We start from the raw sequence: 16,035 nt of genomic DNA on the forward strand, positions 1-16,035 counted from the left end.
GCCTTCAGGTGGGACCTGGAATTACAACCAATCTCCTGAAGTCAGAGATCTGTCTTTTTGAAGAAAATGGCTGCTTTGGTGGGTGGGGCTTATGGCTGGGACATGCCCCTTTCCTAAACCCCACCCTCCCTAGACTCCACCCTATGTTCGCTAGCTGTGGGTTGAGAAATGCCCAGTGATTTGGGGGATGGAGCCTAAGGAAGGTGAAATTTGGGGATGGACAATACCATAGAGTCCACCTCCCAGTGGCCATTTTCAGATGTAATAGCAGGGGATCTCCAGCCACAACTTGGAAGTTGGCAGCCCTACTCAACCCACAAATCTCCAGGAATTTTCCAACTTGCATCTGGCAACTTTATGTGCTTCTCTCACTCTCCTCAGTGCCAAGCTCAGCTGTTTGCAAAAATAGAAGAGTCACGGCGAAAGCCATATTAATATGGGGGTGTTGCTTTTTCAGAACAAACAGATCTTGGCCTTTATGAAGTCTCAAAGACTAATATATTTGATGTTGAGCTTTTGAAGCCTCTTTATTAGTTTATTTCAGATGCGGGTGCGGCTTGCGTCGCAGGGGTAAGCTCAGAAAGGCGGTTGTTTGAATGTTCACAGTGGAACGTTCCTCTTAAAGTGGTGCACCTTGATGTCTTCCAGCTGGTTTTATGCAAGGGCGTACCACCCAAGGGGACATATTGGGTCAAATGTCTGTGGACTGTGGCCATTGGTCACGTGGGGGAGAAAATCACCCCCCCATGCCCTCCTCTTCTCCTCTGGGTCCATACACTGACTACAAGACCTGGTGCAAAAAAATGTTGTTTGGTTGTGGTGGGGTAGGGCAGCCGCCCATTTTCCCTAGATATTTATGGAGGAGAAGTCAATCTATGGCTACCAATCTTGATCCTCCTTGATCTGAGATTGCAAATGCCTTAGCAGACCAGGTGCTCCGGAGCAGCAGCAGCAGAAGGCCATTGCTTTCACATCCTGCATGCGAGCTCCCAAAGGCATCTGGTGGGCCACTGTGAGTAGCAGAGTGCTGGACTAGATGGACTCTGGTCTGATCCAGCAGGATCTTTCTTATGTTCTATGTCAGTGGTGGCGAACCTTTGGCACTCCAGATGTTATGGACTACAATTCCCATCAGCCCCTGCCAGCATGGCCAATTGGCAGGGGCTGGTGGGAATTGTAGTCCATAACATCTGGAGTGCCAAGGGTTCCCCACCACGGTTCTATGTTCTTATGGCTCTGGTTTTACGGTGACAGGAATTCTCGGGCCCTGTTGAGAACGTTATGCACACTGTATTATTTTGCCTGCATCAATTTGTTCGAGGACAGTCACTTGGGGTACCTGATGGAATGGCCAGAAAAGTTCAAGTGTTCATTCATGCATTTGTCAGTCTGTGTTTTCTTTATATCAGATTTGTATATATTCACTGCTCTCTTCTAGAGTGGATCCACTCAGGCTTACATTAATAAAAGGTACTTAGTCAAGAGTGTTTGACCCACGGCAAATCCTGTTTTTGGAAAGCGCACGAAGGGTTCAGATCTTGCTTCGAGGAATGCCAGTGAGGCTCTGAGGGAAAGTTTCAACTGCTCTGAGCACCATAATGATTCCAGTTATGCACAAATGAAAGTCATGCTGGTTTGCTTCCTGGGTGCATATGAATTATTTATTTATTTAGATTCATTCCCCTCTCTTCACAACAGTCTCAAAGGAGAACACGGAAGGAATTGTCAGCACAACAATAATTGCCTCTCTTGCGCTTCCTGTTTCTTGACACAAGGCATAATTTCCTGTTTACATGGCTGTTGAACGCTGCTGGCTTAGACGTAGGGTTGCCAGTTCTGGGTTGGGAAACATGTGGAGATTTTGAGGGTGGAGCCTAAGGAAGGTGGGATTTGGGGGCTTCAAACCAGAGAGCCAGCGTGGTGTAGTGGTTGAGAGCAGGTGGGTTCTAATGTGGAGAACCGAGTTTAATTCCCTACTTCTCCACCTGAGTGGCAGGGGCTTATCTGGTGAACCAGATGTGTTCCCACACTCCTACATTCCTGCTGGGTGACCTTGGGCTAGTCACAGTTCTCTCAGAACTCTCTCAGCCCCACCTACCTCACCAGGTGTCTGTTGTGGGGAGAGGAAGGGAAAGGAGCTTGTAAGCGGTGGTGAGATTCAAATAATTTAACAACTGGTTGTTTACAAGCACCATTTTAACGAGCGGTTCTGCCGAAGTGGTGCGAACCGGCTGAATCCCACCACTGCTTGTAAGCCACCTTGAGTCTCCTTACAGGAGAGAAAGGTGGGGTATAAATTGAAACTCCTCCTCCTCCTCCTCCTCCTCCTCCTCCTTCTTCTTCAATTCCACCTTTCATAGCGGCTATTTTCTCCAGCTGAACCGATCTCTGTCACCTGGAGATCTGTTCTAATCCCAGGAGCTCTCCAGCCTGAGGGTTGGAAACCCAATTTAGATGGCTTTAAAACGAGATTGCCAGCTCTGGGTTGGGAAATATCTGGAGATTTTGGGGGTGAATCTTGAGGACGGTGAGGATTGGGGAGGGGACGGACCTCAGTAGGTTATAATGCAGGGGTGTTCAACTCTGGTGCTTCAGATGTTCATGGACTACAATTCCCAGCAGGGGTTGGTGGGAATTGTAGTCCTTGAACATCTGAAGCACCTGAGTTGGACACCCCTGCTATAATGCCACCCTCCAAAGCAACCATTTTTTTTCCAGGGGAACAAATCTTGGTCACTTGGAAACCAGCTGTAATAGTGAGAGGTCTCCAGATGCCACCTGGAGGTTAGCAACCTTACTGCTCATAGTGGCTTCAAGTGGAGTAAAGTTTCCCATTTGAGCCCGAGACCACTGGGCCTTTCCCCACTTTTCCCTCGGCCGCCGGTGCTGCGCGCAATTCCCAGCGCGCGGCATCCCTGGCATGCGCCCAGGTGTCATCAAAAGGCGCCCTTTGCAAGAGCGCCAGGGATGCCTCGCGCTGAGGGGGCGCGACAGCGGCAGCGTTGGGGCAGCTGCGCTGTCGCCGCCCCTCTCATGGGGAGTGCCGGGGGACCCCGCGCTACTCTCCTCAAGTAGCGCGGGGCTTAAGGTAAGTGGGGAAAGGCCCACTGAGATTTTTTATCATCTCTGGGTCAAGGTGTGTGTGGGGCAGATCTGGAGGCTGCACTCGTATCGTAGCCCCTCTCTCCCTCCCATGCGCTTAACAAACAGGAAGAAACCGTGTGGCCTTAATGGATAAAAAGTTAGATTGGTAGGAATTCAAGTATATGCTCTATTATGCACTCGCCGGGTAGCCTTGGGCCAGACAATTGGGTTCCTCGACTCTGAAACAGGAATTGTAATGATCTGCCTCGTGGGGAGACGGTATGAGATAAGTACTTTATAATATGATTTATTATTGATTTATTTTAAAAAATCCATTCATTCTTCCTGTTAAAAATCCCCCCTTCCTTAAATGGTTCTTGCTCCCTTGCTGCCCTTTAAGCCTGGAGCTCCCTCCCGGAAAACGTTATCGCCTGTCAGTTCCTCCAAATCCCTCTTCGGTGCTCACTTTTTTTTTGTAAAGAATTTGGCACAATCTATACCTCCCTCCCACCTCCACCGAAAGGAGATCCGAATATCTGGCACTGAATAGAACCCTTACTCCTTTTAGCTCCTTTTCTCTCTTCTTTGATTTCCAGTTTGCATTTTAGATTGAAAGCCCTTATCTTGGGCCCCTTTTACACATGAAGAAGAAGAAGAAGAGTTTGGATTTATATCCCCCCTTTCTCTCCTGCTGGAGACTCAAAGGGGCTCACAATCTCCTTGCCCTTCCCCCCTCACAACAAACACCCTGTGAGGTAGGTGGGGCTGAGAGAGCTCCGAGAAGCTGTGACTAGCCCAAGGTCACCCAGCTGGCATGTGTGGGAGTGTACAGGCTGATCTGAATTCCCCAGATAAGCCTCCACAGCTCAGGCGGCAGAGCTGGGAATCAAACCCAGTTCCTCCAGATTAATACATGAGCTCTTAACTTCCTACGCCACTGCTGCTCCACATGCCGAATAATCCACTCTCAGTGCACTTTCATAGTTGTTTGCAATTGGATTTTGCTGTTCCGCACAGTCAAATCCAGTTGCAAAGTACACTGAAAGTGGTTTGAAAGTGCATTATGCTACAAGTTGGGAAAGGGCCTTGGGTGTTACTGATGAAAACATAGGAGCAGCAGTGGCATAGGAGGTTAAGAGCTCGTGTATCTAATCTGGAGGAACCGGGTTTGATTCCCAGCTCTGCCGCCTGAGCTGTGGAGGCTTATCTGGGGAATTCAGATTAGCCTGTATACTCCCACACAGGCCAGCTGGGTGACCTTGGGCTAGTCACAGCTTCTCAGAGCTCTCTCAGCCCCACCTACCTCACAGGGTGTTTGTTGTGAGGGGGGAAGGGCAAGGAGATTGTGAGCCCCTTTGAGTCTCCTGCAGGAGAGAAAGGAGGGATATAAATCCAAACTCTTCTCCTTCCTTCTGCTTTGAGCTTCTCGGCATTTAGGCACCAGGCAAACACATTCGTTTGACCAGATATCAGTTGCTAATGTTCTCTGTGTTATGGCCTGTAGAGTTGCCAACCTCCAGGTGGCAGATGGAGATCTGCTGCTATTACAACTGATCTTCAGGAGACGGAGATCCATCCTGGCTCCTTTGTAAGGTGGACATTGTGTCATTATGCCCATTTTGATAAAAAGTGGGGTAGAAATGAAGTGAATAAAGAGGTGGGAGGGGCAGTAATAAAAGGGGGGAAATATGCATTTGTTCCACGCATTTAGGTATCTTGTTTCAGGAAGTAGAGGTATTTCAGGTGGCTAAGCTGCACCACGCTACCACAGATGCTACCTGTGAATTCGAGTGACTTCTTTCATTTTGCTTACCTCCTGGTGCAGGACACCACAGGAGCTACCACAGAAGAGTGCTTCAGTGGCCGCTTCACCACCCGCGGGGAGTGCTGCAAAACCTGTAACCTCGGGGAAGGGGTCGTTCAACTCTGTGGGACAAACCAAACCGTCTGTGAGCCGTGCCTGGACAGTAAGTAAGCCATGAGCTTCGTTTCTTCTCCCCACCCCTTGGAAGAATGCTGCAGCTGCGATCGGAGTTGTTACCGGAAGATACATTCACAGTGGGAATTGGTGTATCCTTATTTTTGTTTTGCTTGACTACACGGCTTGCTTTGTCCTTCGGTAGCAGAACTGATGAGGTCGTGTGATGGACAAAATGCTGCTGAACTTGGATTGGGCAGGCCTCGGCTCAAATCCTCACTGGGCCCTCTTCTTTTAACTCCAACCAACCTCACAGGGTTGTTGTGAGCTGCTCTGTGGACAGACTGTCCTTTTTAAAGAACATTCTAGAAAGTTGCTGCTCTTTCTAGAGATGAGATGAGCAGCCCCTGGGGTCTTGGCAGCACTTAGATCTGACTCAGAGCAACAACGGCAACAGTTGTGGTCTTGGGTAAGCCTACACCTGTTGGCATTGTTGCCATGGCTTGGTTCTGAGGGCTACAGGAACTACTCAGCTCAGCTTGCTCTAGAGCTATTTTAATGCCAAATCTGCTCCTGACCACCTTTTATGGGAGTAAGGTGGGACATGACCTCCTAACAATGAACAACACCTGAAAACCTCTTGAAGACAAAGCCTATTCCACTAAAGATAGAATCATAGAGTTGGAAGAGACCCCAAGGGCCATCAAGTCCAACCCCCTGCCATGCAGGAACACACAATCAAAGCACTCCGGACAGATGGCCATCCAGCCTCTCTTTAAAAACCTCCAAAGAAGGAGACTCCACCACACTCCAAAGTAGTGCATTCTACTGTCGAACAGCCCTTTCTGTCAGGAAGTTTTCCCTGATGTTTAGGTGGAATCTCTTTTCCTTCACCTTGATCCCATCACTCCTGGTCCTAGTCTCTGGAGCAGCAGAAAACAAGCCTGCTCCTCACCAACATGACATCCCTTCAAATATTTAAACATGGCTATCATGTCCCCCCTTACTAAACTAAACCAAACTAAACATCCCCAGCTTCCTAAGTCTCTTTAGATACCTAAAGAGCTTTCTTCCAGAGGATGCTTGGGCCAAGCTTTGGAGACTGTGCACAATTTCCCTAGTCCTTTCAAAATGGCTCTTCTCCCCACATCTACAGCAGTACTTTGGGATTGTGATTCACAGTATGCCCTTTCTAAAGTGTGTGACAGCATATGCCGACAGCATAAGAGCTATTGTGGTATGAGAGCCAGAGTAGCATAGTGGTTAAGAGTGGTAGACTCTAATCTAGAGAACTGGGTTTGATTCCCAGCTCCTCCATCTGAGCAGTAGACTCTTACCTGGTGAACTGCATTTGTTTCCCTTCTCCTTCACATGAATGACCTTGGGCTAGTTCAGGGGTAGGGAACCTGCGGCTCTCCAGATGTTCAGGAACTACAATTCTCATCAGCTCCTCCCATGCTGACAGGGGCTGATGGGAATTGTAGTTCCTGAACATCTGGAGAGCCGCAGGTTCCCTACCCCTGGGCTAGTTACAGTTCTCTCAGAACTCTCTCAGCCACACCTCCCTCACCAGGTGCCTGTTGTGAGGAGAGGAAGGGAAGGAGTTTGTAAGCCATTTTGAGACTCGTTCCAGTTGGGAAAAGTGATGTATAAACTCAAATGATTATTCTTCTATTTGTCTACCTTCAATAGTACCGTATATACCGGCCTATAAGACGACTGGGCGTATAAGACGACCCCCACACTTTTCCAGTTAAAATATAGAGTTTGGGATATACTCGCCATATAAGAGTACCCGGCGTATAAGACGACCCCACACTTTACAGATGATTTCCCAGGGTTCAAAAGTAGTCTTATACGCCAGTATATACAGTACCTGTTCCTGATAACACAAGCTTATCTTTATCATCCCCACACTGGCATATGGGAAATTTGTAGCCAAGTGGGCAAAGTGAGCAATGGACCACAGTGATAGATAGAGGAGCCAGCGTGGTGTAGTGGTTAAGAGCAGGTGGATTCTAATCTGGAGAACTGGGTTTGATTCCCCACTCCTCCACCTGAGTGGCAGGCTTATTTGGTGAACCAGATTGGTTTCCTCGCTCCTACACATGAAGCCTGCTGGGTGACCTTGGGCTAGTCACAGTTCTTTGGAACTCTCTCAGCCTTAACTACCGCACAAGGTGTCTGTTGTGGGAAGAGGAAGGGAAAGGAGTTTGTAAGCCACTTTGAGTCTCCTTACAGGAGAGAAAGGTGGGGTATAAATCCAAACTCCTCCTCCTCCTCCTTCTAGATGGGGTCTTGTGGCACCTTAAAAGCGAGCACATTTTTTTAACCTGAAACTTCCCTGGACCCCAAAGCTTACATGTACGTTTGCTGTCATGTCTCAAATGAATTATGGTGCTCACAGCAAATGCAACTGAGGAGCAGAGATGGTTTGCTACTGTCTTCCTCTGTAGAGCCTTCCTTGGTGGTCTCCCACCCAAGTATTGACCATACTTAGCACCTGAGGTCTGACGAGATGGGGGTGTGCCATGCTGCCTTGCCTCTTCACAAAAGTTTTATGCTAGTCCTTCAGGTGCTAATAGACCCTGATTTATGTTTGCTCCAGGAGATGAACACAGCTGCTTCTTTGGAAGGATTCCACTGAGCTGCTTTGTTTATTGGGTGTGCCAACGGATATTTTTACACAATAAACATGAACAGTGTTTGCTACCCTACAAGCCTATAGCTGACCTCCTACTGTGATATCAGGGGGGTCTGGCCAAGGCAACCTGCCCCGTTTTCAATCTTCAGAGGCACGGTGACCTGGCACCAAGCCGCCTGAGGAGGAAAGACCTGCGATTTGTTCTGCTCGACACAGAATCGGTTAAAAATAACTAAAAATACCTTCCTATGCAAAATCAATGGCTGCTACTTAACCTCGCAGAGAATGGCAGCGGAGAAACTGGATATCGAATACCAGGCTGATAATCTGACCTTGGAAGAGTTGCTGTATTGGCATTTGGCAGGGCAGGAAGAACGTAGGAAGCGCCCACTGCTCTGTTCGAGAATTTGGAGGGGGGGGGGGATTGTCTCGAGGGCTCCAGCAGAGTTCCTCTGTGTCCCAAGGCCTTGAACTTTTGTGGATCCTTGATCAGGGATGAGTGGCTCGGTTGCATCTTGCGCCCCACTGATGCTGCAGTTTTTATTTATTTTCTGCATTGACGCATTGTCAGGAAATGCTTCCTTGCCCAATGAGGCAGCGGCCGCTGGGGGATTTCAGCTGAAAACTGACACTGGATAGAGAGAAGCAAGCACAGCTGTTTAGCAAGACCAACTTCCAGACGAATCAGTTCCTCCTGCCCCCTCCACTCTCATCCAAAACCTCACTGGGTGCATCTTCATTAGCGTCCTCCCGCTTGCTGGCACAGTCCCCATTCCCTCTGCATACTGTCTCCACTTTTTGTATTTTTTAGTGGTGAAGTTAATGCCTCTTCAAACCTCTCTGCCTTCCCTCGGACTTGTTTGGACAACATTTATTTATATCTAAGGCCACTGTTTGCGTGACTTGGGCCTTTATAGACATGTAAGACTCCAAGGTCACACGCAGGCTGTGTTAGAGTCACTCCATCCAGTTGTGGCAGTTAGAAACCCCTTGACCCAGCCACGGGTCCTCCATCTTCAATGGGTGAAGCTTCATCCTGCTCTTTCTCAGCCATCCAACCACAGCCTTCAAGGCCTGAGCCAGAACATCAGCGGTGACTGGCCCTCCATCGACAGAAAAATCTGGGTGTCATCAGCATATTGGCCCAAGAGAAATCCAGCTGGCCTCTACAAGGCTTTTATGGCCCTGGCCCCTACTTGGTGCAACAGGCTCCCTAAGGAGACCAGGGCCTTGCGGGACTTACAACGTTTCCACAGGGCCTGCAAGACAGTTCCACCAGGCATTTGGCCAGCCGAGCTGAGGAGAACAATGCCCGATTCCAACTAGGCCTCCTGTAGACGCAGGGTTGGAATTAGGGGAGGGGTATGGCGCCATTTGTTTTGTTCTGAGTTTTAAGGAATTTTAATATGTGATATATTTTATTATAATAATATAATATGCGATATATTTTATTACCTAGATAGATTTTATTTTATGTTTTATTTTATATGTAATATATTTTATTACCTAGATATTTTATTATAATAATATAATATATGTGATATATTTTATTATTTAGATAGATGTGAATTAATTTTAATGTTATGAATTTAACTACGGTTAATTGTATTTTAATTGTTGTTCACCGCCCCGAGTCCTTCTGGGGAGTATTTTGCTGCCCATAAATAAATAAGTGAGTGAGTGAGTGAGTGAGTGAGTGAGTGAGTGAGTGAGTGAGTGAGTGAGTGAGTGAGTGAGTGAGTGAATGAATGAATGAATGAATGAATGAATGAATGAGAGCCTAGCCCAAAGCTCCAAACTAGCTGTGCCAGGGGTCAAATATAGCTGTTAAACAACATGGAGGAGAGGACTGCTTCCACAGCACCCCACAAACTAACAGATCACCTCCCCCAGTGCCATCCGCTGTCCCTGGTCCTGAAGAAACGAGACCTGCCATTGTAAGGCCATACTCTGAATCCCAGGAACGGTGAGGCAGTGGGTCAAGAGGTTATATTTGACTGTGTCCAATGCTGTGGTGAGATCTGAAAGCATTTCTGACCCTCCTCGATCTAGCCTAGACAGAGCTCATCTGTGATGGCCACCAAGTTGGTTTCCATCTCATGGCCAGGACAGAAGTAGGACCGGAATGGAACCTGGAGAGAAAAGTGATTTTCTGAAGGCTATCTAGCAAGTTCTAAAATTAGGAGATATTTGAATGAGGTCCTCTTGGCTCACAAATCACACACTGTTCATACATTTCTGTACCGAACCCAACCCTGGTTATTTTACAATCCCTCAGGGATCAGACAGAGGAGATGAAGATCTTACATCTGGTAAGCCTATAACATGCAAATTGCAGCCTTAATTTGCCTCTGGGCTGAACAGGGAACGGTGAGGGGGCTTAACTCTTCAGTCGCCACTCAGTTTAACAGCTTGAAATTAACTGCTCAGCTCTGCGAGTAGCATATTAAAAGAAAGAAAATATGTTTTTTCTTCCTAAAGTGCTAATTGCTGAGCTGGGAAGTTGGGTTCAGACAGTGAAACTGAGTGGAGATGGATAGCCCTGGATGACCCTGAGACAAATGGAGGCTGCACATTTTTCGTTTAGAGAGAGATGGGATATATATATGCACAGACTAGATACTGATCCCATATATATAAACCTTTAATGGCATAATTAAAACAACAGCAAGATAACAGCAACAATGGCAACACCAGTGTGATAAATACGATCTCCAATACAATTATGACATTTGCTAATAACAGAGCACAAAAATTTAGCCAATGGTTCTAATACTCTTGCAGATCCACAATCCAACATGGTTACCACAATGGATAAATCAGTATAATCAACAGGGGTCTAGATATTTATTTCTAGCTAAGCTATGTAACGGGCAATATAATATCACATGTTGGATCAGTTCTTCATAGGCCGAACTACAGGGACAAAGTCTTTCGTTAAAGGCCCTTTCTGTATTCTACCCTGAGTGGTAGCTGAAGGGAGAATATTGCACCTGGCAAGAGTTAGAGCTCATCGCAGTTTGGGTTCTAAAACCAAATGGAAATATCTGGCTATGGTATGAAGTCTTAATGGTATGCCCAAGTGCAAGGGAGAGCAACGTTTATTTGCCTGCTGCATCAGGTAGCTATACTCGAGATCAAATAGTCTCTTTTTGATGGTCAGCATTCAGTAGGGCCGGTGCGTCCAATGATAGACCTAGTTCAGTATCTAGTCTTTGGAGCCCTGAGTGGGAGGGGACAATCCCTTTGGCAAAGAGAGGGACTGAACACACAGCCAAAGATATTGCCAGTTGCAGGGGCCCAGTGTTGGCCCAGCATATGTTTAACTGAAAGGAGAAAAATCAGTTGTGTCAGAATCAGAGGCAGAACTTCCATGGGGCCACCTGGGACAAATGCCCCGAGTGACCACTGTTCGGTCACATGGAGGCCCCCAGAAAACCACACCCCTCCTCCTTCCCCCCTTGACCCAGCCAGGCTACTCCTTCAGCCGGGCTGAGGGGCGCTTATGGAGACTCTGCAAGCTGAAGGGATGTGGGGGTAGGTATACCTGGAGCAGGTGTTGCCCTGGACACCATTTTCCCTTGCTATGCCTCTGATCAGAATGATCTGAGAAGCACTTTGAAAGATAGCAAAATACAATTCAACGTGAAACAGAGGGGTGCCATCACAAATGTTGCCATACACAGTAGCAAAGTTTTGGTACAGTGCCTATAAAATATGGAAGGCCTTGTTTAGTCAGTCTACTAGCTGCAGAGTGTTTTTGTTCTTGTATGCTTGCTGCACAATGTTTTTGTTCTGAGTTTCATCTGTGCTGGTTTATGACTGTACTTAACCAACTGAACTGAACTGATGTTGCCTTATGTTCTGAACCGGCAAATGAAACCCAAATGCAGTACTCCCCGCCCCCCCCCCCCCCGCAAAATAGCTTGCAAAATTAGGTCTGGGGGTGGCAGCGGTCAACTCAGTGAACGGCCCACATCTAATAACGAAGTGACGCATTCCGAGCCCTATGTTTACCTCATAGGTATCACCGTGTTCCTCGGACTTGGGCTCCAGGGAGCATTGCCTCCCACCCAGATTCCAGGATGTTGCTGGATGAAGACATTTCCTCTCTCATCTGGGATATCTATTTGAGAAGATGGGTGGGAGGGAAGCTCGCAATTTGCAGATTTATGCTTTGACAGCCACATTGGAACGACCACAGTAATCTGCTTGTGGGTGGTTGTGTGCACGAACACATGTGCTGCTGTTTTAAGTTACTGTGCACAAATTTGACCTTGCAACATCCTTCTGTATCTGTGTTTCCAAGATGATTCCAGGGAGCGTGGCTGATCTCAACCGTCAAGTTGCAAATTCGGAGTCTTTGGTTTTGGCTTCATGCATTCTGCCACTGCAGAGAGCAATAGCTTAAAAGAAAAAAACTCAAAGAGAAGCAGAGAAGGAAGAAATTTGGGGAATTTTCCTTGTGTGTGGTCAACATGATAAATAGGAAGTTTGAAGGAACAAATCTGGAAACAGGCTTCTCTGAGGATTGGCAGAGAAGAGGCTGGATAGGTTTCTGAGAAATTCTTAGCAAAATTGAGAGCAATGCTAAGTAGGTCTACTCAGAATCATCAGGGCTATTTAATGGGGTGGTTGGCACTGTGAGTGTCATAGAAAGAAGGTCTTCATAAAACATTTGTCCCATGAAATGTTTTATTTTATTTATTTCTTTGTTTCTCAGTGGAAGAAAAAAAATAAAACAAAAGGACTAAAGAATTAGAAAAGAAAACAGATTTTTTTTAAAGAGGGGGGAGGGGAATGCGATTTCTGGAAGCTCACGGCTCATGCAGACTTGCTGATCCTAGATTTTCTCAGCACTAATGTCTGTGGCCCGAAGGCTTGGTATGAGGGCTTAGAATGTTCGTGCAGATGGGCAGAGATGAGCAGTGAAAACAGTAAATAGGTAATACTGTTAGGTAATACGAGTGGAAGTCAAACACATACACACTTTGCCGTGTGAGACGTCAGGTGGGGTTTCCCCCCCTCACACGCAGGTAACTTTCACTCTCTGTGCCTCACCCACTGCTACCACACAATACACATCCAGCTCATCCTCACACACCTTACTCTGCCCTCCCTCACATCCAACCACCACTTACCCACTTCCTCACCCATATTTGCCACAGCTCTCTTTTACTAAAAGCGAGCTGGAGTTTTGCCTTTTTCTTCTAAGAAAATCCCAGCAGGGTGGGGGGGCTTAACCTGGCTACACCTCACTGGCTCCGGCTTCTTTGCACATGGCCCTTTACGAACCCAGGGAGCTGGCCTCGATCTGAGTGCCTCACCACCCTGCCTCTGCTGCCTGACTGGGATAGCCTCCTTGCCCCAGTTCTGCCTTACCCAAACCAGGACTGTGCGTGTCAACCAGCCTCATGGACAGTGGGATTCGCACTCTGGACAGTTCGGTTGTGGAATGGGAAGGGTTACCTTATACTAAAAAAACAAGACACCACCATATAATGATTTGCATTGAAAAGGGAAAGAGGGATTCCATTTGACCACCCCAAAAGGCTATTCTGGGGATCATTGGACCTGCATGGACATCTGTGTGGGTTGCAGACTGTGATGAGAAGGACAATTGCCACAGCAACGCGTGGCTGGGCCTGCTAGTTTTATTTATTTCTTTTAAAACATCTCTGTTCTGCCTTTCTACCCAAATAAGGTTCCCAAGACAGCAAAGATCAAGACACTAAAACTTTCAGCATTTACAACGTATTTAAAATGTAGCCCAGGCTACCCTGATGTTGTCAGATCTCAGAAGCTGAGCAGGGTCACCGCTGGTTTGTACTTGGACTATTAGGGTGCTACACAGAGGCACGCAATGGCAAACCACTTTTCTCTGGCCTTGAAAACCTGGGGGGGGGGGGGAGCGGTTGTCACAAATTGTCTGCGACTTGACAGCAAATAATAAAAAAGACATACCACAGTAATGTTGTTGGTGGAAAATGCTATCAAGTCACAACTTATATATGGCATTGGCAACCCTGGAGGGTTTTCAAGGCAAAAGAGCAGGAGGAGGAGTTTGGATTTATACCCCACTTTTCTCTCCTGTAAAGAGAGTCAAGGTGGCTTACAAGCTCCTTTCCCTTCCTCTCCCCACAACAGACAACTTGTGAGGTAGGTGGGACTGAGAGAGTTCAGAGAGAACTGGGACTGGCTCAAGGACACTCAGCAGAAATGTAGGAGTGCGGAAACACATCTGATTCACCAGATAAGCCTCTGCCACTCAGATGGAGGAGTGGGGAATCAAACCCGGTTCTCCAGATTAGAATCCACTGGTTCTTAACCACAACCACCACACTAGTGGTGGTTGTTATCGCCTTCCTTTGTATAGCAACTCAGGATGTCCTTGCTGATCTCCCATCCAAGGGCCTTTCCCCACTTACCTTAAGCCCTGCGCTACTCTCCTCAAGTAGCGCAGGGTCCCCCGGCACTTCCCACGACAGGGGCGGCGACAGCGCAGCCACCCCGACGCTGCCGCTGTCGCGCCCCCCTCAGCGCGCGGCATCCTTGGCGCTCTTGTAAACAGCACCTTTTGATGACCCCGCGCAGAGCAGAGCATGGGATTGTGGGGACGCCCAGGCGCGTGCCAGGGATGCCGTGCGCTTGGGAAACGCCCCGAGATACTACCCGGGGTTGACTCTGCTTAGCTTTAGGGATTAAATAAAATGGAACTGCTTTGGGACATAGCAGAATGCAACTTACATCTGAGTGATATGTCAATTACTTGGTAATTGACAAGGGGTTCTGCAGGCCCACTGGCCATAAGAGAAACATGGGAAATTACCCGCTGTGTAGCCTTTGACTCCTCCCAGCCAAGCAATGACAGAACCTTACTCTTCCCAATTGCTTACCAGATACCCCTTCCCATTTGCTCTCAAATGAAGCATGTTTTGGTGACTTTGGGCTAGTCACAGTTCTCTCAGAACTCTCTCAGCTCATGCCGAGGCAGGCAATGGCCAACCACCTCCAAACATCTCTTGCCTTGAAAACCCTATGGGGTTGCCCTGAGTCATCTGTGACTTGACAGCACTTTCCACCACATCACACCTCAACATCCATCGCCACGCAGAATCTGCCTTGCTTCGCCACTTGAAGGGCTCATCTCCAATACTCTCCCCCACCAAAAATGTGCCTGTGAAACTCGTCTGTCCCCCTGCCCCACTATCCAGCACGTTGCCTTTCCCCCTCCCACTCTAATGGCTGCCATCAATAATTCAGGGTGATACAAGGAATTGCCCAGGTTAATGGGAGTTATTTTCTATGGCATCAGAGCAGATATGAAACAAAGGATCCTTCCTGAGACAGAGAGTTGGATCCCTCCAGGTTTTCTGCTCATAAAAAATGAAGGAGGAATCCCATTTGTTTACTTCGGAAAGACTATGCTGGGGAACATGGGAGCGGCACGGACAAAAGCCACGTGGGGACAGGGCTAAAACAGGAAGGAGAATTGGGTGAGGTTGAGTGAACAAGCTGGTTGGATCTAACCCAAAAGGGGAAGGGGTTTCAGTGGCCAGAGGAAGGAGAGCACAGAAAATTCTTATGCCGAGTTAGCGAAGAGGCGTGGGCTGTGGTAAAAACGCTAGTGGTATGGAATACTTTTAGCCCCATCAATGCCCTGAACCCCTGCCTAGGAGTGCTGCAGTCTATTTAGAGGTGACAGATAAGTAGATGGTATGCTATAGAGCAGTGTTTCCCAACCTTTTCAAGGTCAGGGTACCCTTGACCTCACTCTTCATATCTCATGGTACCCCTGCCGCCACCCTCCACCTTCCCCTCCCATTGCCCCTGCTTGCCACACCCCCACCTTCCCCTCCCAGGGTGAAGGGAAGCACTGGGGATGGTGGTGGCTGCTGACCTTGTGGCAGGCCCTGCCCCATGGACCAGCTCCATGTCCTTGCTGGCGCCTGTGGGAGACACCACAAAAATGAGGGGGGGCGGTAGTGTTGCCGCGGTACCCCTGGGACATGCTCACCGCACCCCAGGGTACCAGGTAACCCTGGTTGAGAATGGCTGCTATAGAGGAAGCCAAGTGAGTTGTGGGAGCCACAGGAAAGACTTTGCTATAGGTCTTGAGGAAGGACTTTAAGGAGGGGGAGGCATGGCATCGTGGCAGAGCACCTGTTTTGCATGCTGCCAATCCCTGTTCAGTCCCTGACATCTCCAGCTAAAAGACTCAAAACCACAGATGACCCGCCCTCTCTGTCCAAGACCCCAGACAGCTGCTACCAATCAGAGTAGAGAATCTTGAGCTAAATGGGCCATGGTGGATATAAGGCAGGAATGCATATAAATTAGTTAAGTAGATTTTGTGGTTCCCCCCATCCCCTCAGCTGGGATCCCCAAC

The 16,035-nt window shown here is 48.0% G+C and overlaps 1 protein-coding gene across 1 annotated transcript in view; it reads left to right on the forward strand.

Annotated features, from left to right (window-relative positions):
* Positions 1–16,035, forward strand: part of NGFR (nerve growth factor receptor) — a 59,770-nt gene that overhangs the window by 13,547 nt on the left and 30,188 nt on the right. The window contains exon 2 of the mRNA XM_048517361.1: positions 4,910–5,051. Within this exon, the coding sequence (XP_048373318.1) occupies positions 4,910–5,051 (142 nt within the window). The remainder of the gene's footprint in view (positions 1–4,909; positions 5,052–16,035) is intronic.

Source organism: Sphaerodactylus townsendi, linkage group LG15, assembly GCF_021028975.2.
Source record: "Sphaerodactylus townsendi isolate TG3544 linkage group LG15, MPM_Stown_v2.3, whole genome shotgun sequence".
Classification (NCBI taxonomy): Eukaryota; Metazoa; Chordata; class Lepidosauria; order Squamata; family Sphaerodactylidae; genus Sphaerodactylus; species Sphaerodactylus townsendi.